The sequence below is a fragment of the Bos mutus genome, chromosome 13 (assembly GCF_027580195.1).
Source record: "Bos mutus isolate GX-2022 chromosome 13, NWIPB_WYAK_1.1, whole genome shotgun sequence".
In the NCBI taxonomy this organism is placed as follows: domain Eukaryota; kingdom Metazoa; phylum Chordata; class Mammalia; order Artiodactyla; family Bovidae; genus Bos; species Bos mutus.
The window spans coordinates 43,436,829-43,455,702 of NC_091629.1; the positions used below are offsets into that span (position 1 = coordinate 43,436,829).

At 49.5% G+C, this 18,874-nt stretch overlaps 1 protein-coding gene across 1 annotated transcript in view; it reads left to right on the forward strand.

The window, feature by feature from the left end:
* BMP7 (bone morphogenetic protein 7) overlaps nt 1–18,874 on the forward strand; it is an 86,669-nt gene that overhangs the window by 53,280 nt on the left and 14,515 nt on the right. Inside the window, exon 3 of the mRNA XM_005887973.3 lies at nt 3,990–4,138. Within this exon, the coding sequence (XP_005888035.1) occupies nt 3,990–4,138 (149 nt within the window). The remainder of the gene's footprint in view (nt 1–3,989; nt 4,139–18,874) is intronic.

Below are 18,874 nucleotides of genomic sequence, written 5' to 3' on the forward strand. Positions count from 1 at the left end.
ACATAAGGACTGGGACCAGGATAAAGTCCCCATCCTAGAATTTCTTGCTGTCTAGCAGGGACTGTGCACCAACACTGGCATGACTTGGAGTAACTATAGAAATGCTCCAAGAGCCTTGGGAGTTTATCCTTAGAGTAGTCTTCCCTCAGCTCCCTCACCTGCTGCAGGAGAGGACATTCTGGCCATTTTACAGAGAAGGAAACTGAGGCTCTGCAATCAGCTGGCTTGCCCTACTTGCTTCCTTCCTTCCCTGCTGCCTGGACTTCATCCCACACCCCTTCTCTAATATTTTCTCTGCTCCCCACAATGTTGTGACAATAACATGCATCGTGCAGGACTGAACACGCTTCTGATCTCTTGCCCCTTGGTGAGAGGGTGCGTTAAGGAGGTGATGGGGCTCAAGTGCCCAAGTCCTCAGGTCACGCTTCCAGCACTGTGTCCTGGTTCTCTCACTTTCAAGGTTTATCAATGTGGACTTTTGTCCTCCCCTCTCTAAACCTCACTCTGCTGCTGCTGCTAAGTCGCTTCAGTCGTGTCTGACTCTGTGCGACCCCACAGACGGAAGCCCACCAGGCTTCCCTGTCCCTGGGATTCTCCAGGCAAGAACACTAGAGTGGGCTGCCATTTCCTGCTCCAATGCATGAAAGTGAAAAGTGAAAGGGAAGTTGCTCAGTCATGTCCGACTCTTAGCGACCCCATGGACTGCAGCCTACCAGACTCCTCTGTCCATGGGATTTTCCAGGCAAGAGTACTGGAGTGGGGTGCCATTACCTTCTCCGAAACCTCACTCTACTTGTGTATAAAATGGGAACAGTAACCTGATTGTTGGAGATCAGGGAGCTGGTACACAGAAAGCACCTAGATTCTCAGCAGTGGCAAAGGGGAGAGAGGGCATTTAGGTTCCCTGAAGCCCAGGTGGCATTAGTGGCAAAGAATCTGCCAGTTGAGGAGCTGTGAAAGACATGGATTCAGCCCTTGTGTTGGGAAGATCTCTTGGAGAAGGGCATGGCAACCCACTCCAGTATTCTTGCTTGGAGAATTCCATGGACAGAGGAGCCTGATGGGCTACCATCTACAGGGTCGCAAAGTGTCGGACATGACTGAAGTGACTTGGCACACACGGGGTCCCCACCCTGACGTGTCCAGCTTCTGCTGTCACCTGGGCTGAGTCAGGAAGGTTGGTGTGTTCGTGGTGAATACACATGTCATAAAGGGCTTGTTCGTTCCTCCTGGTGTAAGAACCATTGATTTCTAATGAGATGCTCCAGGTGGTGTCGAGAAATTCGCACTTTCCCAGCCGTCTGTCTGGACATGGCTGCTGAGTAATTTCCCGCCTGTCCTGTTCATGGGACCAACCTGGGGCTGAGCCCTACGTCTTAAAGCGGAGCCTGTGTGAGCATCCCACTCCCCCACCTCGACAGGGCTGTCCTGTCCCAATGCCTTCCATGAAGGCTTGGCTCTTCTCAGCAAGGCTGGAACACACTGCGAACCAGGACTCAGGGGAGGGAGACTGCACTCGCATGCACGTTGATTCACAATGAGTCAACGCTCGCCTGTAACATCTGGCCCTCGGTGTCCCGGCTGTAATAAGAGAATGTTTAGTATCGTTTGGCAAAGCGTTCTCTCTCCAAAGGCCTGATTCTGTTCCCTGAGTTACTATTCATTGTTTTACTGTCCATCAGGGCCTATCCGGATATCTGGTCACATTTTCCTGCAAATAACAATTTTCTGGCAGAGTCGCCACCCAGGTTGATGACTTCTGTGCTGCAGTGTGGCGGTTTCCTGCTGGGGCCCTGGGAGCCTGAGCGAGTGAGGGGATTGTTTCGGAGTGTGTTTCTTCTCTCATCTGTTAATTGTTGAGAGCAGCAAACTGGTTCGTTGACAGTCTTGGTAACTCTCCATAGCTAGGAAAGCCATCAAGGCAAATTGGAGATGAAGAGAGTGGATATTCTCATTTGGGATCTGTGTGAACATCCTTCTCCAAGTCAGTTTTTTGAAGCTACATCTGAAAGGGCCCCGGGAAAAAAGAGAAGTAAATGGGTCACGGAAGATTGTTTCCTTATCTTAATTCAGTTTGGCCGTGAAAGTTGAACAGCATCCTCAAAATGTTCTGTGGCTCTAAAAGGTCTTGCTTGCTCCTCTGATCTCTCTGTATTACAGAGGCAGTGAGTGTCCTACAGTCATAAGAGACTGTGGTTTGGTTGGCTAAGAGACAAGGCACTGTCTTGTATTGTGGCTCCGCTTGTTGTCCGTAAGCTCAGAAGTCTTATCTCAATCACATGCATGGTGGTGGTGGTTCAGTTGCTCAGTCATGTCTGACTCTTTGCGACCCCGTGGATGGTAGCCTGCCAGGCTCCTGTGTCCATGGCATTTCCCAGGCAAGAATACTGGAGTGGGTTGCCATTTCATTCTCCGGGGAATCTTCCTGACCCAGGGATTGAACCTGGGTCTCCTCCATTGCAGGCAGATTCTTTACCGACTGAGCCATGTAATTTCCCAGGAAAATTAGATTCCCCCCAGCATGAAAAAGATTGTCAATACCTTGGAGCAGGAACTGGTTGGATGTTGTTCATCACTGTACCCACTGCCTGGTACAGTATAGGAGCTCAAATATACTAACTGGCTGTCAAAGGACTCAAAATTTTTGTTTCGAATTCTTATAATTAAAAGTTCCAAAAGAGACATTATGATATTTTATATACTAGAATTGTGAGAAGGCAATGGCAACCCACTCCAGTACTCTTGCCTGGAGAATCCCATGGATGGAGGAGCCTGGTAGGCTGCAATCCATGGGGTCGCTAGGAGTCGGGCACGACTGAGCGACTTCGCTTTCACTTTTCACTTTCATGCATTGGAGAAGGAAATGGCAACCCACTCCAGTGTTCTTGCCTGGAGAATCCCAGGGATGGGGGAGTCTGGTGGGCTGCCGTCCACAGGGTCACACAGAGTCGGACACGACTGAAGTGACTTAGCAGCAGCAGCATATACTAGAATTCTACTATCTAGGAGTGTAAAAATCCATTCATCCATCCATCCATCTTTCTTCCATTCATCCATCATTCACCATCCATCCATCCATCCATCCATCTTCATCCATTCACCCTCCATCCTTACAAGGTTATTTGTGGTTTTAACCATTTTCTACTACAAATCTGAGAAAGAGAATTAAAGTACTCCCTCTACTAATGATGTTTGCTGGGGGTCCACTTCCTAATGCTTGGTGGCCTCATGAAGAAATTATATAGTGTGGAAATAAGGAGCATCTCTGCACTGGTGCTCAGATGCCAGGCTGAAGCCCCAGTCTAGCATCTTCCTGGCTAAGTGACCTTGGGCAAGTCATGGTTTTATCGTGGATCCATCAGAGATGGTAATACCCCCACAATTTAGTGTTGTAAGAACTGAATGAGACAATGTGTGTAAAGCTCTTGGGACAGTGCCTGGCAAGTGGTGAATAAGTGAACAAGGGTGAACTTCTGTTCCCTGAGACTTCTAGCCTCATGGAGATGGTGGGATTCCTGCCTTCCTGTGCTCTGTCCCACTAGTATCCCCTCAACATTGTTGTTGTTGTTCATTCAGTCAGTCGTGTCTGACTCTCTGCAACCCCATGGACTGCAGCACACCAGGCTTCCCTGTCTTTCACCATCTCCCGGAGCTTGCTCAAACCCATGTCCATTGAGGCAGTGATGCCATCCAACCATCTCATCCTTTGTCACCCCCAACAAATCTGAAGGGCACGTCTGTCTCGTAGCAGCTCCTTGTCTCCTGTGTGTATCTCTTTACCCCCGTTCTGCACTCTGTCTCCCATCAGGGGTCTCCATGGCTGGATCTTGGTCTGATGAACGCACTTTGTCAGGGGGACGGGCTGGCGGACCTCCCGCCAGCTCCCCCACTCACAAAGTTCTGCCATGTACCAGTGGCTGACTGGCTGACGGGGGTGACCAAGCCACGACCTGCTGACCTGGAGCCTGTGTCTCTCTCCTCTCTTGCAGGGAGTCCGACCTGTTCCTGCTCGACAGCCGCACCCTCTGGGCCTCAGAGGAGGGCTGGCTCGTTTTTGATATCACAGCCACCAGCAACCACTGGGTGGTCAACCCGCGGCACAACCTGGGCCTGCAGTTGTCCGTGGAGACTCTGGACGGTAAGTCCCCAGCCAGCACCCCAGCTCATGCTGATGCAGCCCGCAACTGTAGACCCTGGGGGGAGCTCAACTCATGTCTATTAGGACCAGGTTTCCTCCGCTCGCTTCCCCATCAGCACTTCCTATCGAGCATTCTAATCCAAATGGAAGCAGTCTCTACCCCTTTTTCATGTGGCATTTATACTGTTGGCCAGAGCTGGGCTGGGTAAGGCCTCATTGCTCCAAGTGTGGTTCCAAAGCAGCACAGGTGGCCCCCGCCGTTAGAAATGCAGACTCTCTGGCCCATCCCAGGCCTGCCCTATCTGAACCTGCACTTCAGCTGAGCCCCTAGTGATGCTCGCACATGCAACATCTGAGCCGTGCTGACGCAGGCCCCTCAAACTCAGGACACAGGACATCCTGGGGTGTCTTGGGCTTTGTAGGGTGTTTCATGGTTTCCCTGGCCTCTCCCCACTTGAAGCCAATCGCCTCTCCCACTTGTGACACCAAAAATGTCTCTAGACATTGTCAGATGATCGCTGCAGGGCAAAATCACCCCAGTGAAGGACATTGCACTGGTGTGAGGCATGAACCCCCTTCCAAGAGACTGAATGTAGTGTCGACTCCCGAATACTTGGAGAAGCTACTGTTTGTCCCCCCCCCACCCCAGCATCTCTCCCATATGCCACGGCCATGTTTTCTGAGAAGGGCAGACAAGAAGGCAAGTGGAGCAGTAGGGTGGGCCTGGCTGTGCCAGTTTCTCCTTCCGCAAAGTCTATTTCTTATGAAGTGGGGGTGGTTTTAGGATGTGCAACATCTTTCTTACACCAGTTTTTAAAAATTTATATTTTAGCGTGTTATGTTGTGTTAGTAACTCAGCTGTGTCCAACTCTTTTGTGACCCCCATGGACTGTAGCCCACAGGCTCCTCTGTCCATGGGATTCTCCAGGCAAGAATGCTGGAGTGGGTTGCCATTTCCTTCTCCAGAGGATCTTCCCAACCCAGGAATCGAACCTGGGTCTCCTGCATTGCAGGCGGATTCTTTACTGTCTGAGACACTAGGGAAGCCCATATTGTAGTATAGGTATTAACAATACATGTTCTAGGCTCAAAATTTAAGTTCCAGATGTGTGCAACACTGAATAGTTTCCCTCTGACGTCCTTCCTCCAGCTGCTGCGTTCCGCGCCCCAGAGGCAGCTACGTCTGAGTTATTGGGTACTTCCCTTGTGACTCAGCTGCAATGCGGGAGACCTGGGTTCGATCCCTGGGTTGGGAAGATCCCCTGGAGAAGGGAAAGGCTACCCACTGCAGTATTCTGGCCTGGAGAATTCCGTGGACTGTATAGTCCATGGGGTCGCAAGGAGTTGGACACGACTGAGCTACTTTCTCTTCAAGGATGCCTTCTGGGCATCTAAGCTATTAAATGTATAGAGTCTGCTTTTTCCTCCCCCCACAAATACTGGCATAGTCTACACAGTGTCCTTCACCTTGCTTTTTTCACCTGACAATGTATCTCGGAGGCTGGTGTTTTTCCGCCGTTAAAGTGCTTCCCGTTCTGTAAAGGCTCTTGTGTGTATGTGTGCATGTGGAGTGAATGCAGCCCTACTGCTCTCTCACTGTGTGACTGGACAATTTCCCTCATGTCCCAGAGCCTCCGTTCCTCATCTTCAACACTCAGGTAATGAGAGGGCCTGGGCCATTGGGTTGTTCTGAGGTTGAGTGAGTTAATACAGAAGACTTTAAAAAATCATGTCCGGTACTAGTTTGCATTCCCACCAACAGTGTAAGAGGGTTCCCTTTTCTCCACACCCTCTCCAGCATTTACTGCTTGTAGACTTTTGGATCGCAGCCATTCTGACTGGCATGAAATGGTACCTCATTGTGGTTTTGATTTGCATTTCTCTGATAATGAGTGATGTTGAGCATCTTTTCATGTGTTTGTTAGCCATCTGTATGTCTTCTTTGGAGAAATGTATATTTAGTTCTTTGGCCCATTTTTTGATTGGGTCATTTATTTTTCTGGAATTGAGCTGCAGGAGTTGCTTGTACATTTTTGAGATTAGTTGTTTGTAAATTGCTTCATTTGCTATTATTTTCTCCCATTCTGAAGGCTGTCTTTTCACCTTGCTTATAGTTTCCTTTGTTGTGCAGAAGCTTTTAATTTTAATTAGGTCCCATGCAAACTAGTACAGCCACTATGGAGAACAGTGTGGAGATTCCTTAAAAAACTGGAAATAGAACTGCCTTATGACCCAGAAATCCCACTGCTGGGCATACATACCAAGGAAACCAGAATTGAAAGAGACACATGTAGCCCAATGTTCATTGCAGCACTGTTTATAATAGCCAGGACATGGAAGCAACCTAGATGTCCATCAGCAGATGAATGGATAAGAAAGCTATGGTACATATACACAATGGAGTATTACTCAGCCATTAAAAAGAAAACATTTGAATCAGTTCTAATGAGGTGGATGAAACTGGAGCCTATTATACAGACTGAAGTAAGCCAGAAAGAAAAACACCAATACAGTATAATAACACTGATATATGGAATTTAGAAAGATGGTAATGATAACCTTGTATGTGAGACAGGAAAAGAGACACAGATGTATAGAACGGTCTTTTGGACTCTGTGGGAGAGGGAGAGGGTGGGGAGATTTGGGAGAATGGCATTGAAACATGTATAATATCATATATGAAACAAATCACCAGTCCAGGTTTGATGCATGATACTGGACGCTTGGGGCTGGTGCACTGGGACGACCCAGAGGGATGTACGGGGAGGGAGGAGGGAGGAGGGTTCAGGATGGGGAACACATGTACATCCGTGGCAGATTCATGTTGATGTATGGCAAAACCAATACAATATTGTAAAGTAATTAACCTCCAATTAAAATAAATAAATTTATATTAAAAAAAAGAAAATACCAGAAAAAATTAAAAAATAAAAATCATATCCTGAGGCACACAGGAATCCCCTGGGCTTCTTGTGAACATGCAGATTCTGATTCAGCAGGTCTGGGGCAAAGAGGAGGCTGTGGTCCAAACATCCCCCCAAGTGATGCAGAAGCTGCTGGTCCCCAGACTGTGCTTTGAGTAGCAAGGGCTGAGAAGAGGACTCGGCTCGTAATACACATGTCCTAGAAGTTGTTACTGCCACCAAAAGCGACTCATCCAGTCCCCCGTGATGAATGTCTAGAGTGTCCCGTCTTCCACTCTTACCAACAGGGCTGCAGTGCGTACGTCCTTGGACCCTTGAGTGAGTGTGACTCTAGGCACAGTTCCCAGAAGTGACATTGTCTGTTTGTAGTTTTGATCAGTATTGTCAGTTTGCCCGCCTGAGAGGTCATTCCATTTGTACGAGGGCACCGGTGCCCCTTCTTTGTTGGAAGGAAGATGCTCAGTCGTTCAGTCGTATCCAACTCTGTGTGGCCCCATGGACTGTAGCCTGCCAGGCTCCTCTGCCCTTGGAATTTTCCAGGCAAGAATACTGGTGTGGTGTTTCCTCCTCCAGGGGATCTTCCTGACCCAGGGATCAAACATGCATCTCCCGCAGTGGCAGGCGTATTCTTCATCAGCTTTCAAACTTACCTGTCTTGGCTAATCCGATAGATGACACGTGGGATCTCATAGTTTTGCTTTGCTTTTCTCTCCTCTGAGCGAGGCTGAGCCCTTCCTCTGAATTTGCCGTTTCCTCCTTGTCTGTCTCCTCTGTCCATTGCTTGCAGAGGGTGTTGGGCTTTTTCTGCTTTACATTTTAGGGACATTTGGTCCTTTGTGATTGAGCTGTAAATATTGTTCCAGTTTTTAGTTTTTCTTTTACTGTGGTTAATGCTGGGTTTTGCCAAGTAGATTTAGACAGCATAGATACATTTTATAATTTTTTCTCCAGAATTATCTGTCTATGGCCACATGCTATATGAGAATGGTCACAGAGTTTAGGGCCACATTTGTCTTCTTTCCAGTCTAGTCTTCTTCCTACTGACGGTTTCCCCAAGCTTCCCTCCCACTCCAAACTTTCCTTCCCCTTTCCGTGCCCCTAACACTTTATAGTGGGGTTCTAGAAGGTACCGTAGTTCCCTGTTGTTCTATACCTGATTTTCAAGCTATGCATGGTGGACGAAATTCAGCCTCCAAGCTGTTTTGGGGTGCCTGTGAGCTAAGAATAGTTTTCAAATTTTTAAATGGCTGAGAAAAATTTTTAAAAGACTATTTTGTGACATAAAATTATATGGGATCTACATTTTGGTGTCCATAAATAAAGTTTTCATATTCCACAGTCATACTAACTGGTTTATGCCATCACCCGAGCCTGCTTTTGTGCTGTAACAACAGAGTTCAGTAGTTGTGACAGTGACGCTATGGCCCAGAAATCTGGAAATATTATTTGCAGAAATGCTGTTTATAGAAGGAGTTTGCCACTACCAGAATTTCTGAAACTGTGTTCTGTGAGGAATCATGATCAGTTATGTGCAAGAAAGGCTAGGCTGGATGAACTAAGCAGGTTTCACTGCAGGACTTATCAGAGCCTTTATTTTGCCAATGTCCATTGTGAATCTCCTGATAGGGTCAACAGCGTAGCCGAATTCCAAACTTATTTGGCAATAGGTTCATTCAGCTCTTCTTTGTTCTTAAAAGTCCCTGTGGAACATATTGGGTATGGGGCACAAATGAGGCTGAGGGAGACTTGATTGCTTTCTTCAGAGTGACCTTTTCCCTGAACTTGTGGATATGGGTTTGACCTGCTAACTTGACCTCAGTGGGTCTGGTGCTCCTCTGTCCTGCCTACCCTTCTGGCTCAGGATGGCTTAGGTTTGGTTTTTCTCTTAAGTGACACTCAACCCAGTGTCAAGCCTGCCAACCCCTTTCTCCCCCACACCCAGGGTCTTTGTCCCCCACCTTTTGCTGAGGCTTGGCATTTATTGAGGTGTCGTAGCCCAATGGTTAGAGCCTGGGCTCAGGAGCTGGCTAACTCCCCAGGTTTGAGTCCCAGCTCTGCTGTTTCTAGCCACATGACCCAGGGTGAGTCACTTAATGTCCCTCATCTGGAAAATGGGGTTAATAATAGCTTCCACTTCTCAGGGTGGTTGTGAAGGATTAGATGAGCTCATGCCAGTGAAAAGCTTAATTGCTTAACATGTGGTAGCTGCTAAGCACAAAGTAAGTGCTTTCTGCCATTGTCTCCTATAATCCTCACCATTACCACTTGGGTGGATGCTATTATTAACATCTCCATGGGACAGGCGAGGGAACTGAGGCCCCTGAGGGGTGTTGAGTCTCTATATTCCATCAGCTGCCTCCATGCAGGAGGAGTATAGCCTAGTGGCCGCAGGATGCTGTCTAGAGTTAGGGTAAGGGTCCGATGCTGGGCCCCTGACTTGGTGCCTCACCTCCTCCCCTCCTAATGGGGCCCTGGGGCCGGGCATGGATGCTGCCGCCCTGGGACCTGACTTGTCCAGGTGCTGTGCACGCTGAGGCAGCAAGTTTGGTCTGGTTGCCCGAGTCAGGGAAGGCCCACCCACCCACACCATCTGGGAGGGGCAGAATATTCAGTGGGCAGCTGGGCATGTGAGGTTTTGGATCTTTGACGGGGGGATGAGATACTGAAGCGAGAGGGCCCAGCATTTCTGAGACCACAGGCTCCTGGCTGGGAAACTTTTCCTCCACGGGGTTCCTTCTGCATCAGAATCCTCAGGGTGGCAGGCACATTGAACATACAGATTCCCAGGCTCCACCTCCAGACCCTCTGATGGCGAGTCCCTGGAGATGGGCCCAGGAATCTGCCTTTTCTCACAAGCTCCTCAGTAACTTGGAATCTGGCCCAGTGACAAGATTCTGGTGAAGTCATGCCCCGTGTTTTGGGGTACGCTGTTTCTAAGATGGTGCTCAGGCTGGCCACATCTAAACGTGAGTTCCAACCTTTTCATGTTGGATGCCTACACAGGTGAAAGATCAGCGGGGCCCGCTGGGGAGTCCATGAATGCTGGGGTGATGCCATGTGATGGGCAGATTAGTGGGCAGATACTGTGTGCCAGCCCTGCATGGCCTGTGGAAACAGCCTGGTCCCTGCCCTGGGACCACTAGCTGTAATATGAACTCAGTGAGGGTCGCTGCCTTGGACAGCACCTGGAGGGGACGAGTTCCAGGGTGTGGCACCCGTGCCCAACTCCCAGTGCCCCATCTGGGAGGAGAGGGGATGGGGCCCTGGGCTAGGCGTGCAGCGTCTTACAGCGGGCTCACTTTCATCCTTGTGAAGTACAGGGGTTACAGACCTCCTTTCCTGATGTTTGGTGCGAGGTGAGGTGAGCCCGGGTCTCCAAATGCCGCCTGAGACCACCCAGGAAGCGTGTATCTGTTTCCTCTTCCTCCAGCTGCAGCCCTCCTGTCGGAGAGTGTGCACAGCTGGGGCCTCCGCCAGCCAGCAAGCCCCTGTGGGAGAAGCCCATAAACCCCTCGGGCACCTGGGGCTCATCAGGAACCAAGTGGGGAGCCTCATCTCGTCTCCGAGGATGGGATGCTGCAGGAAGGAGGGCTGGTGTCTGCTGTCCCTCCTTGCACAGACGAGGACAGGAAGCCCCTCCCCTGCCACAGCCACAAAGGCTGGGCAGGTCCCCCACCCTCCAGGGGTGGTGGGAGAGGGGAGAAGAGGCCCCCTGAGCAGAGGAGACCCTGACACTAGTGTGGAGGGCCTGCCAGCTGGCAAGGGGGCTATCCAGGAGGTGCTGCTGAGAGCTGAACCCTCACAGCCTGCCTGGACCAGGGAGTCTCATGCAGGAACAGAGGGGGTTTAGGCCTGCAGCTACTACATTCACTCCAGGGCCCAGGAGCCTGGTGCTCCACAGGGAGGCCTCATGTGATTTTGGGATTCAGTCCAACCTCCTGATGCCATCCATCCATGTCCCTTGTTCCTTGGGCATGATTATGGCTAGGAGGAAGAAAAGAGTGAATTCATGTAAAATGCTGAGCCCTGGGCCAGCACCCTGTCCGCGGAGTGACGTCACCAGCAGCCACACCTGGGGGCAGTGTGTCATTAACAAGCTCCTGCTGGGTGCACAGCCGGCCATCCAGACAGAACCCAGGACCCTAAAGCGTCTTGGTTTCTGCCTGGCTGTTCTCTCCAAATCCCCTTTCCTGAGAAGAGAGTTTGAAAAAGGACTCAGAAGACAGTGGGTTTCCCACAGGACTAACTAGAGGAGCCAGTGTCACTGAAGTGGCCAGGGGTCCTCCCTCCATGCAAAAATATTAAAAATTATGTTTATAACCATCTGGGTATAACGATGAATATAATCCTAGCTGGATTAAAAATGAAAACATTGTGTCCAGCCCTAAAAACCCCATGTTTTGTGTTCTGATTTTAAGAGACGTTAGGATGTTTTCCTGGGCCCCTAAAAATACCGTGGGCCTGACCACAGGGCCTGATGGTCAAGTCAGCCCGGGGCCTGCATGCCAGCCTGGGAGTGATGATGAACCCTCTGAGCCCCAGCACCTGGTGGTCAGAACCAGCTTCCTACCATCAAGGGCCTTTTGGCCTATGTTGAAAGCACATTTATTCACTCAACAAACATCTGTGTAGAACTCTGATGGGCCAGGGGGCTATTGCAGACTCTGCTCCAGCTTGAACAAGACAAGGCTTCTCCCATCCTGAGGACAGCTCGGGGGGGTTCCTGCACATGGCATTCCTGATACTGCCTCCCATCGCCAAGCAACGGCGAAGTGGATACTGATTTGGGCTGGAGACTTTTACATCTTTGCAGACACAGAAGCACCTACTTTTTTGTTCCCAAGACATCTGTTCCAACCTCTTGTCCTAACTTACAGGATCCTCCTTCTTTCCCTTGTCTGCTTAAGAAATCACTGATGGCTCGGGAGGGCAGCACTGTTCGGCCCTGGCTCCCTGACCCAAGAATATAATCTGAGGGTCTCAGTTCCCCTCTCATACTCTCTCGTAGGGGACCTCCAGCTTCCTGACTACCCCAGGGCTCCAAGACCAGAAGGGCCCCTTCTTCTCCCACCCACCCACCTCTGCCTTCTGGAGGCAGACTCGGGCTCGTGCTGGACTTCTATGTACATAGAGGGCCTCAGGTTTCTCTCCAGGGCCGCAAGAGTACATATCCCTATTCTTGATCATCCCAGATGGGATCAAATGGGATTGCGAGGCACTTAAAGGATTGAGGGCATATGCTGTGCAAGTGTGGCGCTGGCCGCAGCAGCTGGGGACAGCCCCAGGAGTGAGCCAATCGCCCACGGAGGCCGAGGAGACTAAGCCCCGTCAAGCTGAGGTTGGCGAGCAGTCCACCCGAGGCACAGCTGGCTCCCAGGTGCCTTTGTCCTTGTGATTGCTTCACATCCTGTTTGTTCAGAAGCCAGAGCGAGAGAACCAAGGAAGAGGCCTTGATGACTGAGAGGCTGGGGTGGGTCCTTCCAGGGCTGGTGGACAATGGCAGCTGGGGTGGCCTTGGGAAATTGGGGTAAGGAGATGTCACAAACATTAACTGTGTTCTCACTGGTCACTTAGGCCTTGGTCCATCAAGAGGAGTGGCTGGAATTAATGTGTTTTGCACAATGAAGGAGGAGCATTCTTAATGCTCTGGGACTCTGAAGGGCACCCAATAGCTGTAGGCCTGGAAAACAAAGAAGCCACAAGAAAACCAAAATGCCACTACTCTCTGCAGTTGAGCTGTGCTCCCTCCTCTCCTGGGAGGCCCATCTTGTGCTTCTTGTCTGCTCCTGGGCTCTTCTGGGCTGGGCGTGCCATTTCTGCTCAGGCCACTGGGACCTGCCAGCCATGGCCTGATGCACTGGCTCATCCCTGGTCCTCAAATCACTTCCCAGAGTCCAACATCCACACCCTTGCCCACCTGGCCCGCCTCTTGTAAGGATCTCCCCTTTGAGCCTCCATGGATCCCTCCAACTTCTGGAGGCCCCAGAAGTGGTCTGTGTCCGTGCCTGGGCAACCTCTCCTTTCTGCTTTTCCAGCCACTTGCGCTCGGCAAAGGCTCAGTGGTCAAGTTTGTAGCCTCCAGTCATCTTTCTCCATCTGTAAATGGAATAGCTAGTAGTCAGTGAGCTTCCCTGTTGGCTCAGACAGTAAAGAATCAGCCTGCAATGCGGGAGACCCAGGTTCAATCCCTGGATTGGTAAGATCCCCTGGTATGGCAACCCACTCCAGTATTCTTGCCTGGAGAATCCCCATGGACAGAGGAGCCTGGCAGGCTACGGTCCATGAGATTGAAAAGAGTCGGACACAACTGAGCGACTGAGCACAGCGCATGGCACAGTAGTCAGTAGTCCTGCCTGAGGAGCCGTACACAGAATGGGCTCCACACGGTGCCTGGCATGAAGCACATACTCAACAATCTGCTGTGAACCAGCAATGGGTAGAGCCCACTCTTCCAGGAACCCTTTCCTTGGCAGATAATAGACAGTAAAGGCATCTTATCTCATGGGGATATTTTATGGTTTTCTTTACAAGTCTAGAATTATATGGATCTGGGTCATTTAGTCCAGAGATCAGCAAACTCTTTCTGTAAAGTGCCAGATGATAAATGTTTTGGTTTTGTGGGTCAGACACTCTCTGTGAGGTTCCTCAACTTGGTCATTAGAGTGGCAGTAAATATATGCACTAAAGCAGATGGTAAATGTGTGCATGGATGTGCAAGGCTTTGTTCCAACAAAACTGTATTTGCAAAAAGATGCAGAGGGCTGGATTTGGCCCATGGACTTTAGTTGGCCATCCCTGGTTAGTGTTAGCAGTGGACCCAGCCCTGCCAGGGAAGCAGAGCCGCTCTGTAGCCTCCCTGGCCTCTCCAGATGGCAGGCGGGATGATACCAGCCCTGATGGACTCTGAGAGTGTGCAAAGAGTGTGGGGAATGGGCAACACGAAGGATTGCACCTCTGCTTCACATCACAGAAATGAAAATGTAGGTCCACACAAAACCTGTCCGGAAACATCTCATGACGCTTGTGCTCGCCCACGCTGGAAACAGCCTACGTGTCCTTCAGCTGCTGATGCGTCACCAGGCTTCGTGCATCCACACTATGGACCGTGAAGCTCATGGCACCGTGAGAGCATCTCAGAGACACGTGGGTTGAAATAAGCTGACACAGAAACTAGGCGTGCCTGTGTATGAAATGTCTAGAAAGTGCAAACCTGTAAGGATGCAAAAAGGTCAGTCATCGCTAGAGTCTGGGAGTCGGGAAGGAGTGACGAGAAAGCAGGCTTTCTCCTCCTTGGCACTGTTGTCATTTTCTGTGTGCTTTTTGGGGTGGGGATATCCTCTGTGCTGTTGGATGTTTAGCAGCATCTCTGGCCTCCACCCACTCCATGCCAGCAGCATCCTTTGCCCCAAGTTGTAAGAACTGCCACTGTCCCCTGGACGGGGCAGGTTCAACCCTGGTTGGACGCCCTGAGATTAAGTAGCACAAGGGGATTCTTTGGGGTGTGGGCAGTGCCCTGTATCCTGATAGAAGTGATGCTGAGATGAACCCATACACACGTTAAAACAGATCTGTTTACCAAAAGAAGGTCGATTTTTGTTGTTCAGTCACTCAGTCACGTCCGACTCTTTGCAACCCCATGGACTGTAGTACATCAGCCTTCCCTGTCCTTTAGCATCTCCCAGCATTTGCTCAAACTCATGTCCATTGAGTAGGTGATGCCATCCAACTATCTCACCCTCTGTTGCCCCCTTCTCCTCCTGCCCTCAACCTTTCCCAGCATCAGGGTCTTTTCCAGTGAGTTGGCTCTTCACATCAGGTGGCCAAAATGTTGGAGCCTATACATTAATTTGAAAACAAAAATTTAAGGAAGGTCAAAAGGGAGAAACAGAATACCCCATAGACAGGCAAGCCATGAATTCTTCTAAGGATGAAGAAATCAGCAATTGGCAGAGTTGTTACCTACCTGTTGGGTGGGTGGGAGGCCTCCCCACTGTGGTTGTTATAGTCTGTGGCGGGGTCAGTCACCATCACATGCCGGGAAAGGCTTTTTATCTTGACTAAAGGAGCATGTCTTGGCAGATAAAACACAGATGGTTGTTCAATGTGAATGGCCTGGTTTAATGTGAATTTCAGATAAACAGCAAATCACTGCATAATATAAGTATGTCCCATGTATTGCAAACATTATTCATTTATCTGAAATTCAAATTTAACTGAGCATCTTGTACTTTTATTTGCAAAATGTGATAACCCCCATCCTTGGGCAAATCTTCAGGTTTTTTTTTTTTTTTAAACCTATTAACTCTTGTCTAAGGCTTCCTAGGTGGCTCAGTAGTAAAGAATTCACCTGTCGATGCAACAAACATAGATTTGATCCCTGGGTCGGGAAGATCCTCTGGAGGAGGAAGTGGCAACCCAGTCCAGTATTCTTGCCTGAAAAATCCCATGGGCAGAAGAGCCTGGCAGGCTACAGTCTCTGGGGTCCAAAGAGTTGGGCACCCCTGTGTGACTGAGCACGAGCACTAACACTTGTCTAGAATATAAATCCTTTTCATCTTTCCCAAAGATACAGACCTATGTTAAAATCAGATGTGTCTCTTTTGCCTAGATGAATGTCACCCAACTCAATCCCTCTGCCTAATACGTTTGGCTTGGCTCTCTATTCAGTGTGGTTTGCCCTGGACATTTAGAGACAAATAAAACAAATCTTTGCAAGTGCTAAGTGAAGCCCTTATATTGTAACATCATAAAATGAAAAGGAATTCCTCTCCCAGCCAACCCACGCGTCCTCTCCCCCAATATAACCTTTCTCTGCCCTTTGTGGGGATATTAAAACAAAAATAAACTTTATGTATGTACATATCCACGTATGTTGGTATATGCTTTAACTTTCTTTGCTCCCTTGTGGAATCACACCGTATCATGTTCTGCCTGTCACTTGGCAGCCCTTCCTTCTGTCGGCCTCATGAGAGCCTAGACCTGTCTTGTTCCTGTCGGAACACCCCTCCACCCCCAGGCACAGAGCCGTGCTGGGCTCAGGACATGTGGGCGCCAGGGATATTTGTAAATAGATGAATGGATTGTTTAGGTGGCTGGTTGGCATTCCATGCTGTGCCCCCTCATCCAATTGTCCTGCTTTAACAAAGCATCACATCGTCTCTGAGTTTCACATCAAAAAACTTGACCACAGTGACTTCCCTCTGGCATGTCTGTGTTGCCTGACTTACTTTTGGGAGGGTATACATAACTGCTGGCTCTCAACCTGGGACATTTTGCCTCCCAGGGTTCATGTGGCCAGATCTGCAAACATGTCGGGGATGCATTTTGGGAACAGCCAAGTATGCTGCTAACACAGCCTACAATGCCCACAACAGTGCCCCAGAGAACCATCAGCCCAAATGCCCAGTGCTGGATAGAGAGGCGGCTGTATTTGTGATCACCTTCTTCGTGAACTTGCTTTTTTCCCCCAAAGTATGATTCCAACTTTATCAAATATGTGCATGGGTAAGAAGAGAAAAGACTAGAAGGAAAAGCTCAAACTATTTACGGAATTACGGACTTAGCAAACTTTGCGGTATGAATTTTGGAAAAATCCGTATAACTGGACTAGGGTTTTTTCACACACTGTAAAATGCAGTAAAAAGGTAAAATTTTCAACATGTAAATGCTGGGTGGGCTCAGTACGACGTGCTTAAGTATGACACCACCACAGGTGGCATACTGGTCAGGATCTAGCTGCCTGCACAGACAGGCAGTCTGAGGGCTGGTGACCAGTCCTGCCTCTGATCTCTCCTGCCTGTGGGCCAGAGTTTTGGTGAAACGTGCTTTGGGTCCCGTCTGAGAGCTCTAGCCTGTGTGGGAACAGTGGGTGCAGAGGACCATCCCTGCCCTGAGTTGTTGATTATTTGTAGGAGGACAATGTGTGTTCAGGGCTCAGAGAGGCTGCCCTGAGCACTATGGGGGTCCAGGGGAGGGCATGGTGGATGGGGGCTTGTTTCTGGACCCCCACTTGGCTTCCCCTCTCCCCACTCTATCTGCTCCCCACACACCAGCCCCAGTGGGCCTCTTGCCACAGAACTCTGGCCCTGCCACATCCTCTGGGGCTGCTAACACAGCCTACACCTAGAATATGATCCCAAGCCCCCACTGAGACCTCATGTGACTCACCGCTGACCAGTGCCCGCTCGTCCCTGAGCGCATCTCCCTCTCTGCTTAGCTTGTGGGGGCTGCCACCTTGCTTGGTGCTATGCCCAGCATCAGCACAGCACAGTGCCTGGCACACAGTGGAGGCTCCATGAATCGTTGTTGATTGAACCACTAAATGAATAAGCACGTTGTTTGTTCAAACCTGGGACGGAAGGGGACAAGGCAAAGGAATTTGCAGATGCAGGACCCCTCAGCAGCCACAAGAGATGAGATCAACATGCATTTCATTGACAAGGAAAGATGTCCACAGTACGTTGCCCCCAAACCAGTTTTTTTGTGAAATAGCAAGGACAGCATATCACTAGGTAGTGTTTTCATAACCTCCCACCCTAGCAGGAAGAAAAGCTATGACAAACCTAGACAGCATATTAAGAAGCAGAGACACCACTTTGACGACAAAGATCCATATAGTCAAATGTTCCGTTTTTCTAGTAATCATGTCCCAGTATGAGAGTTGGACCATAAAGAAGGCTGAGTGCTGAAGAATTGATGCTTTTGAACCACAGTGCTGGAGAAGACTCTTGAGAGTCACTTAAACAGAAAGAGATCAAAACAGTCACTCCTAAAGGAAATCAACCCTGAATATTCATTGGAAGGCCAGATACTGAAGCTCCAATACTTTGGCTACCTGAGGTGAAGAGCTGACTCATTGGAAAAGACCCTGATGCTGGGAAAGATTGAAGGCAAAACCCCAGAAGGGTGTGACAGAGAATAAGATGGTTAGGCAGCATCACTGACTCAATAGATGTGAATCTGAGCAAACTCCAAAAGATAGTGAAGGACAGGGGAGTCTGGCATGCTGCAGACCATGGGGTCACAAAGAGTAAGACATTGACTTACCGACTGAACAACAACAACCCCAAGAGGAAGCCAGGGGATGGACCCAGTTCTGAGTCCTTCATTCCTCATTCTTCCCAATTGCCAGGGTCACATAGTTGATGTTTCAAGGAACACCAGGGAGAAGACGAGTCTGGGAGAGAGCTGTCTCCTCCCCCACCCCTGGGTGGCTCTTTGAGGTGTGGCCCTGAGTGAAGGGGGCCTCTAAGCTCACGTCAGCCTCCACCCTGTGTTAGGGAAGCTTGACCTCTTTTTAGCTCACAGGGCAGCTCAGGAGGGAGACTGGGGTATTTGCAGCTCTGGGACATGCTGATGTCACAGCTGAGAACTTGACCTTTGGCTCCAACGGAACAGGGTTCAAATCCTGGCTCCACCACTGACCTGTCGCAAGGCCTTCATAGTGTAACCTTTCTTCTCTTTATAAAGTGACATCATGATATCTGTTCTGTGGGACCATGTAGAGGGTTGGATGGACTGAGTGCTCCATCCGCTGTTGGCATGGAAGGCATTTATGTGTTCATTTAATAAATGGTCATTAAATCCATGAGTGCCAGGCACTGTGATAGACATCCTTATACTATTTATTAACAAAAACTGTCTCCCAGCATTCAGTGGATGGATCATTCCTACCCCTGTTTTTTTTTTATTAATGAATTAATTTATGTATTATTTATTTTTGACCAGCTGCGTGCAGGCTTTCTTTAGTTGTGGCAGGTGGGGGCTACTGTTCGTTTTGGTGCTGGGGCTTCTCACTGCAGTGGCTTTTCTT